Source organism: Ictidomys tridecemlineatus, chromosome 10 (genome assembly GCF_052094955.1).
Source record: "Ictidomys tridecemlineatus isolate mIctTri1 chromosome 10, mIctTri1.hap1, whole genome shotgun sequence".
Taxonomy (NCBI): Eukaryota; Metazoa; Chordata; class Mammalia; order Rodentia; family Sciuridae; genus Ictidomys; species Ictidomys tridecemlineatus.
This window is the reverse complement of record NC_135486.1, coordinates 135248183-135266634: the sequence shown is the minus strand read 5'-3', so window position 1 is coordinate 135266634 and position 18452 is coordinate 135248183. Positions and strand designations below refer to the sequence as shown.

Below are 18452 nucleotides of genomic sequence, written 5' to 3'. Positions count from 1 at the left end.
GCAGTGAAGAGACAGTGTGGCTCCACAGGGTGCTCTAAAGCTGTTGGTGTCCTTCTGCATGGCTTCCTGTACATCCCTGTTGCTCTCCCCAAGGAGAGGTGGAGCCTGAGCATCAGACACATCCTAGGTCCAAGACATCTTCTGAAGGCCAAGGTCCCTCCGCAGGCAGGAATGGAAGGGCAGCTCGTTCTCATTTCAAAAAATAAACTGCATGTGTAAACTTACAACATATAACATGTTATATAAATTTATATGGTTGTATATATTGAAAACAGTCCTGGGAGATGAGGGGTGGGACTTGAACTGGTCCCTAGGTTCACTATCAAGCAATACATGTTGTATGAATTTTTTGTGCAGAATTTTAGAGGAGAAAATTATTTCCTGTGCTGGTTTCTGTATAGTTGTTGGTTTCTGTAAGTGACAGTGTGATCTCTCTTGGTCAGATCTAACCGGGCGCTGATCAACGTCTGGATCCCATCGGTGTTCCTCCGCGGCAAGGCAGCGAATGCATTCCACGTGTATCAGGTGAGCTCGGGGTTCTAACGCCAGCCCTGTTTGTTAACCAGGTGCTGAGCCCCCTTGGGGCTGGGGTGCTATAGTAGGAAGGAGGCCACAGCCCTCCAGCTACCCTGAGGAGGTGTGTGTGGCCCTTTATCCGTGAGGAGGAGTGGGGGAGAGCCTAGTGCCAGTTGAGTCTCCCAGGGTGACAGCTGCTGAACTGAGATCAGGCTGCTTGAGCAGACGTGGGGATCTGTTGGCTGGTGTGGTGGTGACAAGTCCTGGGCTAGGTCGGGCCTCAGGTATGCCTGGCCTGGGGTCAGGAGCCTGCTGCTGCCTCCTCTTCCTGCTGCGCAGCCAGCATGGCTGGGTCTCTGCGGCTGATGGGAGTTCCCAGCAGCCCCAGGCTTTGGCGGGGTCCTGGGCCTCAGCTCCCTGGTCTGTCTGGGATCTCGGGTCCATTCCTGAACCTTGGGGTTGGGTGGTACCAACTTTCCTGGCTGGCCCAGTTTCGCTCGTGTACTGTGGCTGATGCTGGGACTGACCTTGACCTCATGTCTGAGAAAGGGGAGAGGTGGTGGCCCAGAGGAAAACCAGGCCACTGTCTTCAACAGAAGGGGCAAGGGGGACTTGACAAGCTCAGACTGTGGACATCTCTGCTTCCCTGCCGTAGAGGTGGCCTCTCCAGGAGATGCTTGGGTTTCTAGGTCTGCAGACCCTTGTCTGCTTTGGCAGTGACTTTGCATCAGGAGGACCCCGTTTTCCTTCTTGCTCTGATTTCCTGATGCCCCTCTGAGCCCTGTCCACTTCCAGACTTTTTTCTTACCCTGAACCCTGACAATAGCTTCTCGTGTCTGCTGATTCTGGAACCGCTCGTTTTAGCACCGCTCTTGAGCTGCTTCCTGCTTCTGCTCCCCTCTTAAATCAATGATTTCATGAAGTGAAGTTTTGACTCCCCTGAGCTTTGTGGAGACCTGGGCAGGGTTGCCATTTTTCTTAGCAGGGATTGACCTCTCTCCAGGGAAGCAGGATGGTGAAAAAGGACCCTGAAGTTGCAAATAGGAGCCCTGGCTTAAGTCCTGTGACCTTAGGTAAAACTTGTTTGTCTCTAAGTAGAAGTGGCAGCACTTATCTTGTGAAACTGCTGTGAGATTAGGAAGAGGTGCTTCATTTCCTGCCTTCTCAGACGATTGCCCTGTTTGGTCTCAGATATAAGCATGACTTGTGCATATTAGAATCTCAGAGACAATGAGCTGGAGTCTGGCACAAGAAAGTCATTTTAGTTTACACATTCAGCTGGGCGACGGTACACTTTTCATATGTACTGGGAGATTCTGAGTGTTGATGACATGCTCTCGGCTCTGGTTTAAAAAGAGAACCAGATATGACAGACTTGCAAATATCCTCTTCTTACCCCAAAGCACAAGAAACAAAAACAAAATAAAAAACCCACCCAAAGTGGGTCATTTGAGTGACCTTCAAGTTCTGCTTTGCAGTCACTGCAGTGCTGGGAGGTGTTGTCTGGTGAAGGAGGCAGTTTTATCTTAGAGCAAAATTAAAATGTGCTATCACTTGAGAGGTTTCCTTGACCTTTCATACCCCCCATCCCCTGTCCCCATCCCATGAAGTGATCTAGAGATTTTAGCTTCTGAAAGTCAGCTAGGAAGTGAGATGGGCACAGCAAATCTGCTGTTGCCTGGGAGACTGTTCCCACAGTGGCCACAGTGGCCTTAAAGCCACTCTCTCCCCGCTTCACTGTTTCCAGAGCTCTCCAGGGCATGGCTCAGCCGGCACACCAGGCTGCGGCCCAGATTTCGGCAGCTCCCTCATCACCCAGAGCAGCTTAAGCCCACACCCCCGGCTCAGGGAGCCTGTCCTGAGGCTGGAGCAGGCCCAACAGCACCTCTTGCACACATTGTTCTCTTTTTAGCTAACGATGTCTGCTTGGTGCCTCAGGAGCAAAATCGGAGCATGTTTGGAAGCATTTCAGATGATTTTGCACAGCGTTTTTTTTATATAACTGATACTAGCTAGCAGAGGACTCCTTTAAATCCTGGCGCCATTGGAAATTATTTGTTTTAGGATTAAAAAAAATGCATGCCATTTAATTTCAAAAGATTCGAGATAATTTCTAGAAAAAACATATATAAAAGGATGAAGAAAAGAGAAGGAACAAATATCTAAGAGAGCTTAGAAGGCAAGTGGAAAGTCTATTTATCACGGGATCCAACACGGTGGTTCTTATGGAATTTTAAATTTCCTGAGAGCTTCCTGGCAGTCGGTATGAAAAATGGAAGCATGGCTGTTTGGATAACTCCAGTGCTGGTGATAAAGTGTTAGTTCCTCAGAAAGAGCGCTAAAGGCAATGTCTACCTAGGACTTTTGATTAAGCAATAATAAAAAATTTGGTAAATAAACCTGTTACATTTCCATGACAAATCACTGCCTAATTTCACAAGACCTCCCTGGAAGGAGACTAAGGGCTTAGCCCCCAACTGGACGGGGATGTCGTGGAGAGCCTGGCTGTATAGCTTCCTCAGGGGACCGTCACTGGCCATGTGTGAGTATTGAGGTCTAAATTAACTAAAGCAGACTGAATCGAGGCATTCGGTTCCTTGGTCACACAAACCATGTTTCAGACATTTAATACATGTGTGTGCTGGACAGTGAGACCTAGAACATGGCGCCTGCACAGAAGGTTCTGGGGGCCCTCAGACCTGCAGGGAGAGGCCCTTCCCCCCTAGCAGCACTGCAGCATCCATGTGCCTGGAGGAGACGGGCTCTGCTTTGCGCCCTGACTCTTTCATCTTGGGGTCCCCAGGCAGGCTGGGGGTCAGTGCTTGTGGCCAGAGTCGGCTTGAGTTTACGTTGCTTTGCTTTTGTTGTATTTATTTTTATATTTGCATTCTGGTTATGACACAAGTCTGTTTTCCCATTTGCCATGGTGATGTTCTTTTTAAAATAAATTTTAGGTAGAAAGGAAATGAGTCAGCTTAAAGAAAAATACTAAATAAACAATAGTGAAAACAGCAAAAAATCGAGACAGGAAAGAATAACTAGAATGTGATTAAAGACTAATAATAAAAATAATAGATGCAAGTCGTAGCCACCTCTGCTGCTTCATGTATGTGTTGTAAAATGGCACTCATTCAGTCCACAGCAACCCTGCAAGGTGAGAAACTCTCATTATCCCCATCTCACGGGTGAGGAAACAAAGGCAGTCTTGTCCAGTGGTCTTTTTGATTTTTAGTCCAAATAGCAATTTCTGACTGGTCGGCAGAGCTTGTGAGTTACTGTCTGAGGGATAGATCAAGCTTTTTAAAAATCTTAGAAACAGCCGGGCACGGCAGCACATGGCTGTAATCTTAGCAGCTTGGGAGGCAGAGGCAGGATAATCACGAGTTCAAAGCCAGTCTCAGTAACTTTATTGAGAGGCCTTGAGCAACTTAGTTGAGACCCTTTATCAACATGAAATAATAAAACTGGCTGGGATGTGGCTCACTTGTAAAGCACCCCTGAGTTCAGTCCCCAGTACAAAAAAAAAAAAAAAAAAAATCTAGAAACCCAGCTGGGACAGTGGCCCTCATTCTAAACAGAAGGTGGAGGGCACACCTGCAGCCACACCTGGACCTTCCTGTGGGACCACTGTGTCTGCAGTGCACGGACACATCCATCCAACCCTCTGAGTCACAGAGCCAGGCTGAGGCAGTTTTCTCTAGAAAGGTATCGAAGCAGGGTTGGTCCTCCATGAAGACTTTGGCCATAGATGTTCTCGGGGACGCTCCCTCAGGATCTCGCTTGAGCCACGTCAGGTCCTGGAAGCCCGCCTGGAGGGATGGCTTAGAAACTGTACTCCTAAACACAGAGGAAATGGGTGCTCACCCTCAGCCTGGGGTTGCTGAGCTCTCACAGCCCGTGTTGTGGAAGAGCCCTGGAGATACTTTCAGTAGGAAGGGTCCTGGCAAGGAACGTAGAGTGCTGCCTGGGGCAAGTGTGACTCCGTAAGAAAGGCTTGTGCTCTGTGTCCTCGGGGACAACGTGTATGCCAGCCCCGCTAGAAGTGAGCAGTGGCAGCACTTGACCAAATTTCAGAACAAAAGTAGCGTTGATAGTGGGCGTTGCCAGTTCTGAGTTCTCGCTCATTTCTTCTGCGCTGGGACAGCTAGTGTCTGGCTGCTAGCAGGCCAGAGCCCGAGTTAGAAGGGGGGGCAGCAACCAGTGAAATGGAAAAGAAAGCAAAACGCAGCCTACCAGCTCGTCTTGCTCAGGCTTGCTCCTCCTCTCTCTCTGAATACACAGAAATGGCTTGCTTTTCTGTCACTTCTACGTGACAGTTAAATTTGCAATTAATAAATTTCTAGCTTATATCTTTACAAATATTTGCTCTTATTTTCCGAATACCCTGACTTCCAAGCAAGTTTGAGGTCTATGTTAATATCCAACTGAAGTGTTTGTAAAGGCATCTTGGACTTTCCAACTGCCCCCCTATTTATTTCTTCAGCAAATATTACAGCCACTGAATTGGTGTGGAGTAATACCTCAGTACACTCATTCCCTGGGCCCTCGGGTCTTTCCCTCTGAAAAGTATGGTTAGCATAAGTGCAGCTGGAGTTCGTCTTCTGTGTGGAATTAATTTCAGCCTTTGTATTTAGCTGCCAGAAATACTGGCCTTGGTCAGTGTGGTGCAGAAAGATCTGTTACCTTTCCTATTAATAATGGACCACAGCCTTGGTGGGCTGTACGGGGCGCCTGTGGTTCAGAGGATGGTCATGTCCTTGGACTTCAGGCTTTGGGTTTCTCCAGTCCTCTTTCCATCCTCCTCCACTTTCACGCAAGCCTGTTTCTGTGTGTCTGGTGTGGAGCTCCACAGAGAGATGGGATTCCTCGCTCACAGAAAGATGAAACACTTGGGTCACATGTAGAAACTGCAGCCGCAGCTGCACTACTGCAGGCTGTGAGAAGCCTCTGGCTCGGCAGGTACCAGCCGAGATCTGGGGGGAAGGACCAGTTCTAAGGCTGAAGCAGCTGCCTCTTCACGCCTGGGCCTCCCTGTTGCATCTGTTGTGTGCAGGGTAGACTGCAAGGTAGAGAGCTGGCTGTGGACTGAGGCAGACATGGGCTGTCTGGGTCTGAGTTTCTTTCCAGCCAGCTTGGCGCCTGTGCTGCATGCCTGTGTCTGCCTTGGTTCTTACTGTCGTCTTCAAGACTTTGTGTCCCACACAGCCAAGCATCACAGCCTCTCAGGATTGCAGCACATCAGCCCCCACTGTTCTTGCACTGCTCAGGGCTCCTGGGAGAGCCCAACAAGGGTCAAAACAAAAAGGAGAAGACATCAAAGTCTCTCCCTCCCCTGAACATAGGTGCTACCATCATTCTCTGTGCTGCTTTTGCCTTTCCCAACAGAAAAAAAAGTCATATTTTATTTCACAGTCTAATGCCTTTGTTCATGCGAGCAAGCTGATATGAGGGCCTGCTGAATGCCAGGCATGTGCTTAAAGTCTGTAGAGCCAGTGGTGACCCAGACCTGGCTTTGACCTTGCCCTCACAGACCTCAATCTGGAGGAAGACTGGGACCTCTCCTGGCAGATGCTACTGAGTAAAGGGACATCTGTCTGCAGAAAGAGAGACAGTGGGAAGGACAGAGCATGACCACCTTGCATTGTGGATGTAACAACATGTGACAGCCTTTGAGGTGCTGAGCACAGTGTGTGGCACATGGCTTCTATGTGAGCATTGCCTCAAATCTAGTAACCACTTGACTTCTGATTCGGGAAAACCTAGAAGTGGCATGAGAAGAGTTTCCCCATTTATTGAATGTCTCTGGGCACACTCCTGTGTCCAGAACCTTGAGTTAGCCTCTGCTTTATTCAAGCTCCACATTGGCTCCACAGTTGTGGGCCCTCAGGGGACCTGGGGGCTGGCAAGGAGACGGGAGCTCCAGCAGCAGACAGCAGCAGATCAGGGCAGAGGCTGCAAGGGGTTCCGAGGAGGCTGCGCAGGGGGAGCTGGTCCTGGGCAGCCAGCATCTCTCCATGGCACCTTGACGTCCCTTGCCATTTCACCCTTCTCACTACTTGTGAGCCGAGCGCTGTTGTTGCCATGCCCATGTGGCAGGTGAAGCCAGGTGACACCGTGGGTGCATGACTTCCTCTGGGTCACACCCAGGTTCCTGCCTTGTAGCTGTCTTTGCTGCCTCCAGGAAGCTTGCCACCCACCACAGAGCCATCCGCCGGGAGAGTGCCTTTCCCTGGGACTGGGCTGTTCCCATTATCCAACCAGGGCCTCTGCCCACCTTGTTATTGACCCATTGCTCATTGTCACAGCTATCATGGGCAGCTGATCCTGGTGACAAGCTAATATTTGCACAGGAGAGAAAGCTGCAAAGACCAGAGTGTGGAATTGATGGGTCCCTGGGAATGTGAGAAACTGATGGAGTGGAGACTCTTTCAGGCTTAAAGATTTGAAGTCATAGAGCAGAGGAGTTTGAAGAAAGCGTGGTGCTCACCTCTGCGTGCGTGGGTGTGTTTTGTGTGTGCTGTTTTGAAAGCTTGCTCAGTGATTAGAAATTTGAGAAAGTGATGTGGACTTTGTAAGCAGCCGACAGGCGGAGCCTCTGTCTCCAGGTGTCCAACCACACGGCCCAGGAGCAAGCCTTGCAGAGGGACTCTAGACCTCCCCGCTTGTCTTGTCCAGACTGTGCTCCCTCCAGCCTCAGTCTCCACCAGTGCAGTGGGGTGGGCTTGGGGGCCCCTGAGCTCCAGCACCATTGCTTCCCACCACAGCTCCAGCCTAGTGACCCCCAATGGGACAGCCCCCTGCCCAACTCTTCCCATCCCTCCATCGAGGAGGCTGAGGAACAAGAGGAAGGGAGAAAGTAGCTCCTCCGAGGCAGTGCAGTGGGTTAGGGGTGCTCTCCGTGCCGCAGAGGCAGCCCTGTGCTGTAAGTGCAGATGTGGGCATTACTGCACTGGCACAGGTGCCAGGCAGCTAGGTGCTGGCACCACTGCCCGGGGCCTCTTCCTTCATCCTGCAGCTTCAAGGGCCCTGGGGACACTTGTGTGTGTCCTGCTCTTAAGTGGCGGTGGCCACTGTTCTAAATACAGGCGAAACGTGAGACGGCATCAGAGGCGTCTTGTGTTCACCACGTTTCGTTCATCATGGCTGGAATGGGGCCTCCCTAGGGGTGACTGTGTCCTGTCACCCCTCCACCACTGGAGAGGAAAAGCCCAGAGTGACTTGTTAATTAATCTGCCTCCCTCCAGCAGCTTCTCTCTCCGGGTTCCCGTCGCAGCCAGCGGGCTCTGGTCTCCTCTCATCTTTCTCTTGTTTGCTGGTCCTTGCTGCCCCTGCCTGGCTCATTGGTTTTCGGTGGTTTTCGGTGGTTTGGTCTTGTTGAACATGGGGTGGGGGCAGCCAGGGTTCTCGCCTGCCTCTGTGCTATGGGGACAGATGTCCGGGAGCCTCAGGCTGGCAGCAGCTGTGCCAGTGTGCACGAGCTGGCCCTTCTGCAGGCCAGAGGCACCACAGCTTCCTGAAGGTGGGAGCAAGCAGGACCCCCGCAGTGGCCGAGATGGTCTTCCCTGTTAGCTCAGCAGGCTTGTCCCAGAGTCACGATCATGGGGTCCCCTGCCACTCTCTGGAGTTCTGTACCCATACACAGCATGTTACAATACGTTGCATCAGGCTGTAATTACACGGGAAGGACAAGCTTCTATTTTCTTTGACCCTCTGTCCAAGAAGAATAGACGGTTTTTTAAATTTCGAAGTGGAGCTAATTCAGCCCCAAGGGCTCCAGGCGGGAAGTCTGGTATTTGTGTTTGGTACACTGCAGCCCAGCACTTGGGGCCATCAGCCCTTCTGTCTGGCCTGGTGACTGGGCAGAAGAATGAGATGTCTGACCTCCAGGACAGGGTCTAGCTTGTCCAGGGAGGGAGATAAGGCTGGGTAAGGAGGCTTGGTTAGGACCCAGGCAGATGGCTTCTCCTGCCAGGAGGGAGATCTGGGGCAGAGGATGTGACAGGCCACCTTCCCTGTGTGGCTTCTCTGAGGAGCTAGGCTTCCTGTACGAGTGAAGCCAGATGTTCCCTTCTTCTCACAACTGTCACCTGCCAGGCAGCCAGGCTCAGGACAGCTGCCAGAGAGAGTATGGGGACAGCTCTGGTTCTCCTGTCCTCCGTTTTGTAAGACTGAATCTGCCCCTTTGCAGCAGCCTGTGGGGAGACAGAAGCCCAGGGTGGAGAGGGTGTGCCCCCTCATTCTTCCCCAGAAAGCCTGCCACAGGACAAGTACAGCCCAGCAGCATGGGGTCATTGCCTGTCACTTACTCATTCAACAAACTCCTGACTCCCCACGTGCCTGTTTTTCGGGAGCAGGCTGCAAGGGGCTGAGTCTTTTTTCCCTGGCTAGTGGGATGCCTTCCTCTCATGGCTAGCTCTTCCTATTTGGCTGCAGACTTTCTTCTCTTAGCTTCTGGTAAGGGAAAGGACTACCTGAAGCATGAAGGGCACTTTTTTTCTCCTGGAAGCCTGAGCCACGTGCAGATGTGACAGCCCGAGCCTGTCTGCCTATGGGAGTTGGTTGAAACTGGCAGATCCCTGCATGGTGGGCAAACATTCCCTGGCATGATTGCCCGCTCACTCCTGTTAATATTCACCTGTGACTTTTTTTTATTTAGTTGTCGATGGATACAATGCCTTTATTTTTATGTGGTGCTGAGGATCGAACCTAGTGCCTTCCACAGGCAAGGCGAGTACTCTACCACCAAGCTACAAGCCCAGCCCCTTACCTGGGACTTTTTTTTTTTTAAAGAGAGAGAGAATTTTAATTTTTATTTTTTAGTTTTCGGCAGACACAACATCTTTGTTTGTGGTGCTGAGGATCGAACCTGGGCCGCATGCATGCCAGGTGAGCGCACTACCGCTTGAGCCACATCCCCAGCCCTTACCTGGGACTTTTTAATGACAGTTATTGTTCTGGTACAGATCTAAAATCACTGTTCATTGGTTAGCAATATTTTCATTCTTGATACAATAATAACATTAAATATCTTTTTAAACAAACAATTGCTATAAATCCATATGCCAATATCCTCTACATTAACTTGATGGGAAAAGAAAATTAGTCTCAGATGAAGGGCATTGGTATTAACCTTGGTTTTTTTTCTCAAAGTTGTTTTAGAGTGGAGTCGGTGAGATGGGGAGGGGGGACAGTTTTCCAGGTTGTGTCTTGGAGTTTCTGGGCATGGTCATCTACATCTGTTTCTGTCCCGTTTCTGAGGTCCTCCACGTGCTTGATGTCAGTTCTATGCTGGGGACTAAGTTGGGGCCACCTGTGCAGAGTCACATTAGATGTCTGCTTCCCCAGGAGTGGTAATTACAAACCTGTCTAAGTCTGTCTCATGTCACTCCACTAGACTGGAGGTGACTAGGGTGAGGTGCCACTGGCGTCTAGAGCATGGGCTGTGCTCAGGCAGCCCTACAGCATGTAATGGCCTGATCCAGAATACCCACAGCCGAGAGCCCCTGGGCTGTAGCAAGTAGTGCAGTTCCCTCCTGTGCTTGTTCCCTCGTGGGCAGGTTTTCTTGGAGCTGCAGTTTGGCTCAGGGCTGGTTGTAGGGTTGGACTCTGAGCAGTCCCACATCCTTTCAAGCAGGATGTGCCTGCGTCTCACCCGGTTCACATTCAGGGCACCTTACGTCAGAAGTGTTGGAAGCTGGCTGACACCCTGGTGTTCTAACCAAGATTCCTGAGATGTGCCTGGTGTGGCAGAAGGAAACCCTCCTCACGCTGACATTCACTGACCTAATGGAAAAGACTAGAGGGGAAGCATGATTTGGAGGAGCACAAATTCAGGACTCTGTCTCCTGTGTCTTTAAAGTTGGCTGTGTTCACAGCCAGGCTGTAGTGGTAGATGCTGGTGGGAAACTCCAGACGTCTCCTGGCCTCAGCTATCTCCAGTGGAAAAGGCCTATTTCTCGCCTACAGCTGAGATGGTCCTGGAATTGAGTCTGACTGGCTTGGACAGTCTGGGCCATGCGGGTGACCTTGACCGTAGTGTGTGGGTGGTGTGAGGCCTTCAGGGCACCCCCCTCCTAGAGCTGCAGCTCAGTGGGCACTAAGGATGCTCTTACCAGCAAAAGAGCTGTCCTTGGATAGGCCACCAAAGCATTCATCCCCTAATGCCTATGGGCTGCTGGCAGCTCCCCAGCCCAAAGTGGTGATGACATTTATGCATCTCTCCACTGCACTCTCCTTGCTAGTGGGCATCCAGGGCATCTCCACACGTTGCCAAAGGTCTCCAGGGGGCAGTAACTTCTCTGCATGGAAACCCTTTCTCTGCCTGGACCTCTGAATGTTGGGGCACAAATTAGATCATATGGCACATGCTTTCCTCCTTGTTAGGTACACCTCCCTCTTCCTTGCTCTTACTTCCTGCTGAGTGCTTCCTGGTAAGAAGGACCCATGGTTTATGTGAACATTCAGCATGAGGGATGGTTGATGGTTTTCATTTCTTGTCCCCTGCAAACAAAACTGTCAGTCTTGTCCTTGTGCAGACCTCTTTGTATACACCGTAGCCAGGGCTCGAGGGGAAATGCTCGGGGTGGACGTGTTCAGGTAGAGTGTGCATTTCGTATTTTCATGGGCCCAGCCAAATTGCTCTCCCAAAAGACTGAACCAGTTTTCAGTCACATCAGCAAGGCAGCACAGTGGTCTGTCCTCATGTCCTGCTGACATGGGGTATTATCCATCTTCTACATTTTCACTGTCCAATAGAGAGAAAAATTGCATTTCATTGACTTGTGAATTTATGTTTTTGTCATTATTTATGGAGGTTGGGCACATGTCTGTTTTCATTCACCATTTTTATTTTTATTTGTGATTGCCCATTAATGTCCTTTCCCTGTTCTATTGTATGGTTCAGTGCTTTCGTGCTGATTTGTAGGAGTTCTTTGAACAGGAATCCTGTTGAGTGTTTCAGCTCTTGCTCATCTTTAAACTTTGTGAGATTTATTCTTCGTTCTCTTGTTTCCTGAGCTCCACAATCTTTGGGAGAAAGGGGTTGCTTGGCTGAGCTGCTGCTGTGCTAGGCAGGTTTCATTATCTCAAAAACCTGGCATTTTGTGGGCATCTTTTCATCTTAGAGGTGGAAAAAGAGATGTGCAGAATGTGCAGTAAATAACTCACCTAAGGTCACATGCATAGCTCAAAAGTGCCACCACTTGTCTTCCTACCCAAAGTCCAACAGTCTCTAGAGGACAGAACGAAAGCCAGTGGACGGAAAGTGGGCACAAACAAATTTGGCTCATCTGTCTTCCAGCCTGTCCCTCTGTCTTTTCATCTTTCTGCCTACCTTTCCATCTGGTCACCTCGCCATCCTGTCGTGGGCTAGGTCCTGGGGATATAATTGTAAATGGTAGAGACTAATCTGGTCACTGGCTGCTTGATATAGGAGAGCTTTTCAGAGGCAGGATGGTCTCATTAAATATTGACCTGGGCATCCGCTATTCCAAGATCTGGAAGCAGGTAAATCCTCTTTGTGGATGTTTGATGTTCTCTTTCAGCCACACGTGACCTTTGTTCCTTGCAGGAGGGACTAACCAACCTCTGAGGTCCCTTTCCAAGTGTATAAGTTCATGAAAAATGTGTTGACTCTCAGATCTTGAAAATGAACCTCGGCCCCTCTCTGTCTTCACCCAGTGTACAATCACAGCATTAAAAGTGGGGACACAGGAGTCCATCTTAAGGCCTCACAGTACAGGAAGCAGAGATGCTGACCACCCCCTGCTTCCTTGCATACCTTGGAGGAGCTCTGTCTGGGCTCTTAGTGGCCAGCAGACTTGGCCTAGAGACAAAAACTTGCCCCCATGCTCGGGCATCCCAGAGAGTGGGCACACAGCAGAACTCATACTCCCTGCCAAGGTGGCTCAAAACCGGGGGACCCGGGTTTTCATGAGTTGTCATCTCATGACTCCCATGTTTACCTCCTCAGCCTGGGGACCTTTAGTGTGCACCTCATGGAGGCTGTGACTGGCAAACTTAGGAGGTGCCATTCACTCTGACCCTCTGTTCACCTAGTAAAAGGCCAGCTCCACCAAGGCACAGCTGTGTGTCAGTTTTGCTCACCACTGTGAACACTGCCACCCTAGGACCCAGAGCAGGTAGGCTGGCTGGATGTTCTAGTGCAGGGACCCAGGTTGGCTGTCTTGACTTTATCTTCTCAACTCCGATTCTCCCACCTTCGTGTAGCCCAGTACACCCATCTCATTACAGTCCTGTCTTTGGATTGATTTTCAACTTTTCTCCCAGCCCCTGCCAAACCCTCCTCCTTGAGGTTCAGCTTTGGTCCTGCCTCAGTCTCCTCACTGGTTCTTCCAGCTTTCTTCTTTGCTTGTAATTGGCCCAGCCCTGATTGAAAGGCTCACCTGCTTCAGGCATCTTGCTGTCTTGTGGTCTCAGGGTGACTGGTTTCTCTAGAGCTCCATGGTTAGGGGCCTTGCATCCAGCTGTGATCCCTAGACATTCCCATAATGTCCTTACCTTCTCAAGACCCTGGAGTCCGCACCTGCTGCAACAACTGGGATATCTGGGAGTGAGCTCAGGATCAGCTAGAGGGTTTGGGGTGTCAGGTAGTAGACTGAACTGAACTTCTCCAGTGGGTGAGCCACTGAAGGGGGGATCCCAGGAGCACAGCAATGAGCAGCAGCAGCAGCATCTTTCTCCCTTCCCATTGAAGCCCGTATCTTATCAGAGAAGAAAGATTCCACACACTGAGGTAGAAATGGTATACAAACAAGCACATCTTCACAGACTATTCTGGAAGGAATACGGACAGGATCCCAGATCTCTGTCAGCCTGGGCCCAGTTAGACTAGGGGTAAGGATGGGATGCTCTGAGGATATCTGCTAACTCCCAGATGATTTAGAGTTAACTGAATAGAAGAGGAATTTGTAGGCAGAGGGGACAAAGCGCAGCCTTGTGGTAGATGGTGTTCTAGAGGAGCAGGAGGCCACTGTGACGAGAGCAGAGCGAGGGGAGGTGAGGCCCGGGGCTCCAGGCGCTGGGTCGTTGAAGGCCTTGCGGAGGAGTCTGGGTGTCCGCCTGTTCCTCTCTCCGTGGGTCCAGTCACCCACTCACTCACCTAGCTTGTCATGATCAAGGCCTCGGGTGGTTTACACACACAGAGCTGCCCCGGGAGGGGAGCAGGTGATGTGCCAGAGCGGGAACGTGTGCCAGGGTCTCTGGGCGCGTGAGATTGTGATTCAGATGTGCACGTGAGCAGCCTGGATTTAAATCGTGGATCTGCCACTTAGTTCACTTGGTGGCTAGACGTCCTTCAGTGACAGTTTCTGTCATTGTGCTAAAGACACAATGTTGTCATCTCTACAATGGGGACGCTACTTCCCACGGGTTGCGTGAGTGTTCCGCTGGAGGTGCCTCTGGAGCACCTAGCACAGCACTCGGCTGCTCGTTGAGTGGGAAGGACCCAGTAAGTGGAGCTGCCATAGCGTGTGCCCAAGCAGTTATGGGTGTAGGTGGGGTGTGGTCATATAAGTGCTCAGAAACATGGTGGCCTGGCAGCCCTGGGGACGGTTGATGTAACCTTGAACACCAGGGCCCGCCTGTCCCTTGCTCTTGGAGCTCACTGAAGCTAGAAGGCCTAAGCTGGAGGCTGCAGCTCTGGGCCGGGGCCCCACTGCAGGGCTGCTGCTGCTCAGCTGCTGCTGGTCCTGGGGTCCAGGGATACAGCGAGAGAAGGACATCAGCTCCTGCGGCTCAGGCACATGCAGTGACTGCCTTCCCCAAGCCGCAGCATGGGAATGGCGACTGTTGTATTTCTGGGTTTAGAGAAGCCATCCTGTGTGGTGGGGAGTAGTGCCTCCCCAGCTTGGTGTTGGAGCCTCTGCATCCCCGTCCCTGTGGGCCTCCCCCCAACTCTCTTTTCTGGGGGAAGGAATCCAGGACGAGCCCAGGGGTGGGGCGCTGGTCCTGCAGTGCACAGGTGGGCTGTGCTGGGTGCCGCGCTTCTCCACCCTCTTCCTGTACAGAGCGGCCTCCCAGTCCAACCTTGAGGGATCATCTCCTTGGGCCACTGTAGCCTTGACCAGGGAGTCTGTGAACCCCACTTCTCACCGGGCTTCCGGGCAGAGAGACCCGAGAGACTACTCCAGCTGTCTGGAGCTGGAAGGGCAGCTGAGTTGGCAGCCACATGGTGGCTGAGAGAGGAGGGTAGAAATGTGTCATTTGCTGTCCTGAGGGACGGTTCTGGCTCTAGAACACAGTGGCAGGGATGGGGTTGAGGAGCCTCCACTCTGGGGAGGATACTGCTAGTCCACTGTGGCCGGAGGATGGGAGGCAGGTGCAGAGGTAACAGCTTGAATGCCTCAGTTACCAGAGGAAGTTGAAGGCAAACGGGCTGCTCTTGGCAGCTGGCTTAGCTGCATAGTAACTGTCACATTACTAGTCTGCCTTTCCTCGCCCACTTTTGCATTCATCTATTTATAAGGAAAGGACAGGGAAACACGTGCATGGCCTGGTAGTAGGAAGCATGCTGAGCCTTTCATACAGGTAATTCTCATTTCTTGCCATCACCTCATGAAAAGTATTTTCATCTCTGTTTACAGATGGGTAAGCTGAGATCAGAGGGGTTCAGTAACCTGCCAAGGTAACACAGCTGGTAAGCAGCAGAGCTGAGCTATAGCCCTAGGTCTGGCAGCCTTCCAGTTTTATGTTTTCAGGAGGGAAATGCCGCCTCTTTCTTAACTGAGCTGTCTTAAGAAGGGCGAGACAGTAGGAACTAATGATGGCAACCATGTGTGATGACAATGACAACAGGGATAACAGTGATGGTGAGTGAAGGTGGCAGTTGATGTGAACCCGTCTCTCTACTCAACGCCATGCTCTACCTTGAGGATCCAAATAAATACCCTGACCACCCTCACCACCAGGGGGCCTGAGTCCTGCAGCAGGCCCGGCCTCAGGTGTGTATGTGTTGGGGGTGGGGGGTGTCTGCAGCTGCTCACCACCCTGGCACCCCAGACCACTGGAGAAGTGACGACACTCAGCTGTTTTTGATTGGGAGATGTGCATCATTTTCAAATCTTAACGTCTTTGAAATCTGCTTGAGTCTTACAGCTGATGGTGTCTTAGATCCTGTGAAATATTGTTTTACTTATGTATCTGCTCATTCATTTCCTTATTTATTGTATTTGCTAGTGTGTTCTGTATTATGTTTTAGTTCACAAGATGTTTTGAAAACAGTACTGAGCTGGCCACAGTGGCACATGCCCATGATTCCAGCAGCTTGGGAGGCTGAGACAGGAGGATTGTGAGTTCAACTTAGCAAGGTACTAAGCAACTCAGCAAGACTCTGTCTTTAAATAAAATACAAAAAAAAGGACTGGGGATGTGGCTTAGTGGTTAAGCACCCATGGGTTCAATCCCTGGTATCAAACAAACAAACAAACAAACAAAACAAAACAAAAAACCCCATGTGTCCTTCACCCGGTTTCCCCCAATGCTAGAATCTTGCATAAGATAACTTAATTAAAACTATGAAATTGAATTGGACAGTGGTCAGGCTTTGATTTAACACTGGGGATAGTACAAAAGGTGTGATTACTGTCCCCCCTAAGATTCTGACTTGGATGGGAGAAAGCGCTCAAATCGGTAACTGCAGGACAGCAGGGGAAGCACTAGGCAGGAGACCCTGTGGGGTGCAGAGATGGACCTGCACATAGGGCTGGAGCCTCAGGAGGGCATTGGTAGGCAGAACTAGCCCAGTCTTGGGAGAGGAGGGCACAGCCGCGTTGGTCAGGAAGGTGCAGGGACGTGGTGTCTGTTGTCCAGGTCTGCTGTCTGTGGCCTCGCAGCCCTCTGGCCCCACGTCTCGCAATGTGTCTTTCCCAGTATCTGTAGGACTGACTCCTCCCTGACTTCCAGGCCCCAGGTTGTCCCCAACACCCCTAAAGCGGTCTTGATAGCCGTTGTCACATTCTGAGGCACTGTGAGGTGATGCTGGGCTCACTCACGTGTTGTGGGCGCTCTGGCTTCCAGGAGCGCTGTCTGTCTGCTCTCCCTCAGGGCCTTGACCACCACCTGCCAGTAACACTTGGTACATGAACGAGCAGGCCAATGCGCAGCTCTGCCTAGGGGAGACTTGTGTCCAAGTTCGTCTCAGAGGTGTGACTGGACCGATTGTTTGAAAAAGAGGATTTTATTTAGTATCTTTAGTTATTTGCTATCTTAATACTTTAGTATATTAGCCTAGGCCAGGTTATGCTGCTATGATAAATAATCCTCAAGTCTCTGTAGCTTATAATGGGTTTACTTTCTGCTCATGCTACATATTTTTCGTGGGTCAGCCATGATCAGGTTCCAAAGTGAGGAGACAGCCCCAGCTGGGGCCTGTCACTCTTGTGGAAGAGGTAGGGGAGAAGATGGCAGCCATGCTGTGGCTCCAAAAACCTCTGCTTGGAAGTGATGCATGTCACTTTCACAAGATACACATTGAGCTTAATGATGAGCCAAGAGGTGCAGTCCTCCCAAAGGAGGGAATGTAGACAGTCTAGTGGAATATGAAATAGTGTATCTCAAGAAGCAGTGCTTACTCATCGTAGAAAAATCCAGGAAGATATGTGTTATTCAGCCATTAAAAAGGATGATTGGGTCTTAAATGTCAGCTCAGTTATTTACTAAATGAACCAAAGTGGGAGAAAAGCAAACTAATGAGAATTTATACTTACAAAACAAAACAAAAACCCTTTAAATGTGTATGTTAGTATAGGAAAATAAATGGAAAGATCTAGACCAAATGTAGCGAGCCCACGGATCTGCAGGGCCCTAGTGGGAAGGGAACCAGGCCAGCTGCCTCCCAGGCCTTGGGCCCACTTGGCGGAATTTCAGACTCTGCCCACTCTTGCAGCTTTGTTTCTTGTTTTGATGGAAACCTGGATTTGAATGTTCAAACCTCCTATTTTTAAATGTTGGCAGCTAATTAGATTTTTTAACCTGTGTGGAATGCCAGTTTGCAACCTCTAATAAAACTGGAAGACTTTCTCTGGATGGTGAGATAGTGTTCTCTCTCCCCCGACCCCTCTGTATTTTCTCACTTCATCCTAAAATCAGACATTTCTTTTTGACAAATAACAGGGAAACAAACAAGAACATAGTTCACAGGAGGACAGGAACCTCAGCTCTGGGAATTGCTCCTTTGTCGTTCTGTATCCAGTTGATCATTAGTGGTTAATTAAGAAAGAGTGACCTGGACCAGACTGGCTCTGCCAGGACCATCAGTGCCTGCAGTCAGTCAGGGACCAGCTGGGAGGAAGCCACAGCAAGGGGAGGTGGCGATTGACCTTATGACTTTCAGCCGGCTTCTCTGTGCTGGCCTCTGTTGACGCAGAGCACCAGTGTGCCTCCCCCAAACTGACCCCGTGCCTGGGAGACCCTGAAAAACGCCAGCTGCCTCTGCAGGAGGAAAGAGAACCCTCCTGAGGGCAGGTTCCTTCTAGCAGAGCGAATGCCCAGCTGCGGCCAGCCAGAGCCTGTCCCTGGCCGCAGCGCCTCCTGCCTTTGTAGACCTGTAGGCCACTGCAGCAGGAGGAGGCTTCCCTGGGTCTGAGCGTGACTGCAGGGGAGGCCTTAGATTCCATGCTGATGAATATTCAGGGTTTGTTTTTTTTTTTTTAATTCTTTCCCCCAACTTTAATTTCCTGCCTCATCACCCATCATGCAAATGTGATTCTTAGGCATTTTCTAACGTTACTCTTTCCCTAAACAAGTAATCAAAACAAGGTTTTGAGCTGTGTTTGAGCTGCAAATAAGTTTAGTATAAAACGTAATTATTCGCCTCAAAAAAATCAACAGAGACAATTTGGACTTTTGAAAGGCTTGAATTACCCTTAATCAGAGCTCAGTGGCGTCCATTTCCAGGATGGAAATAAGTGAGGGCTTGG

At 50.4% G+C, this 18452-nt stretch overlaps 1 protein-coding gene across 3 annotated transcripts in view; it reads left to right on the top strand.

Annotated features, from left to right (window-relative positions):
• The window catches only part of Snx29 (sorting nexin 29), a 375232-nt gene that overhangs the window by 283468 nt on the left and 73312 nt on the right, over window positions 1–18452 (top strand). For all 3 annotated transcript variants that reach the window (XM_078024349.1, XM_078024351.1, XM_078024350.1), the window contains one exon: window positions 444–525. In XM_078024349.1, the coding sequence (XP_077880475.1) occupies window positions 444–525 (82 nt within the window). The remainder of the gene's footprint in view (window positions 1–443; window positions 526–18452) is intronic.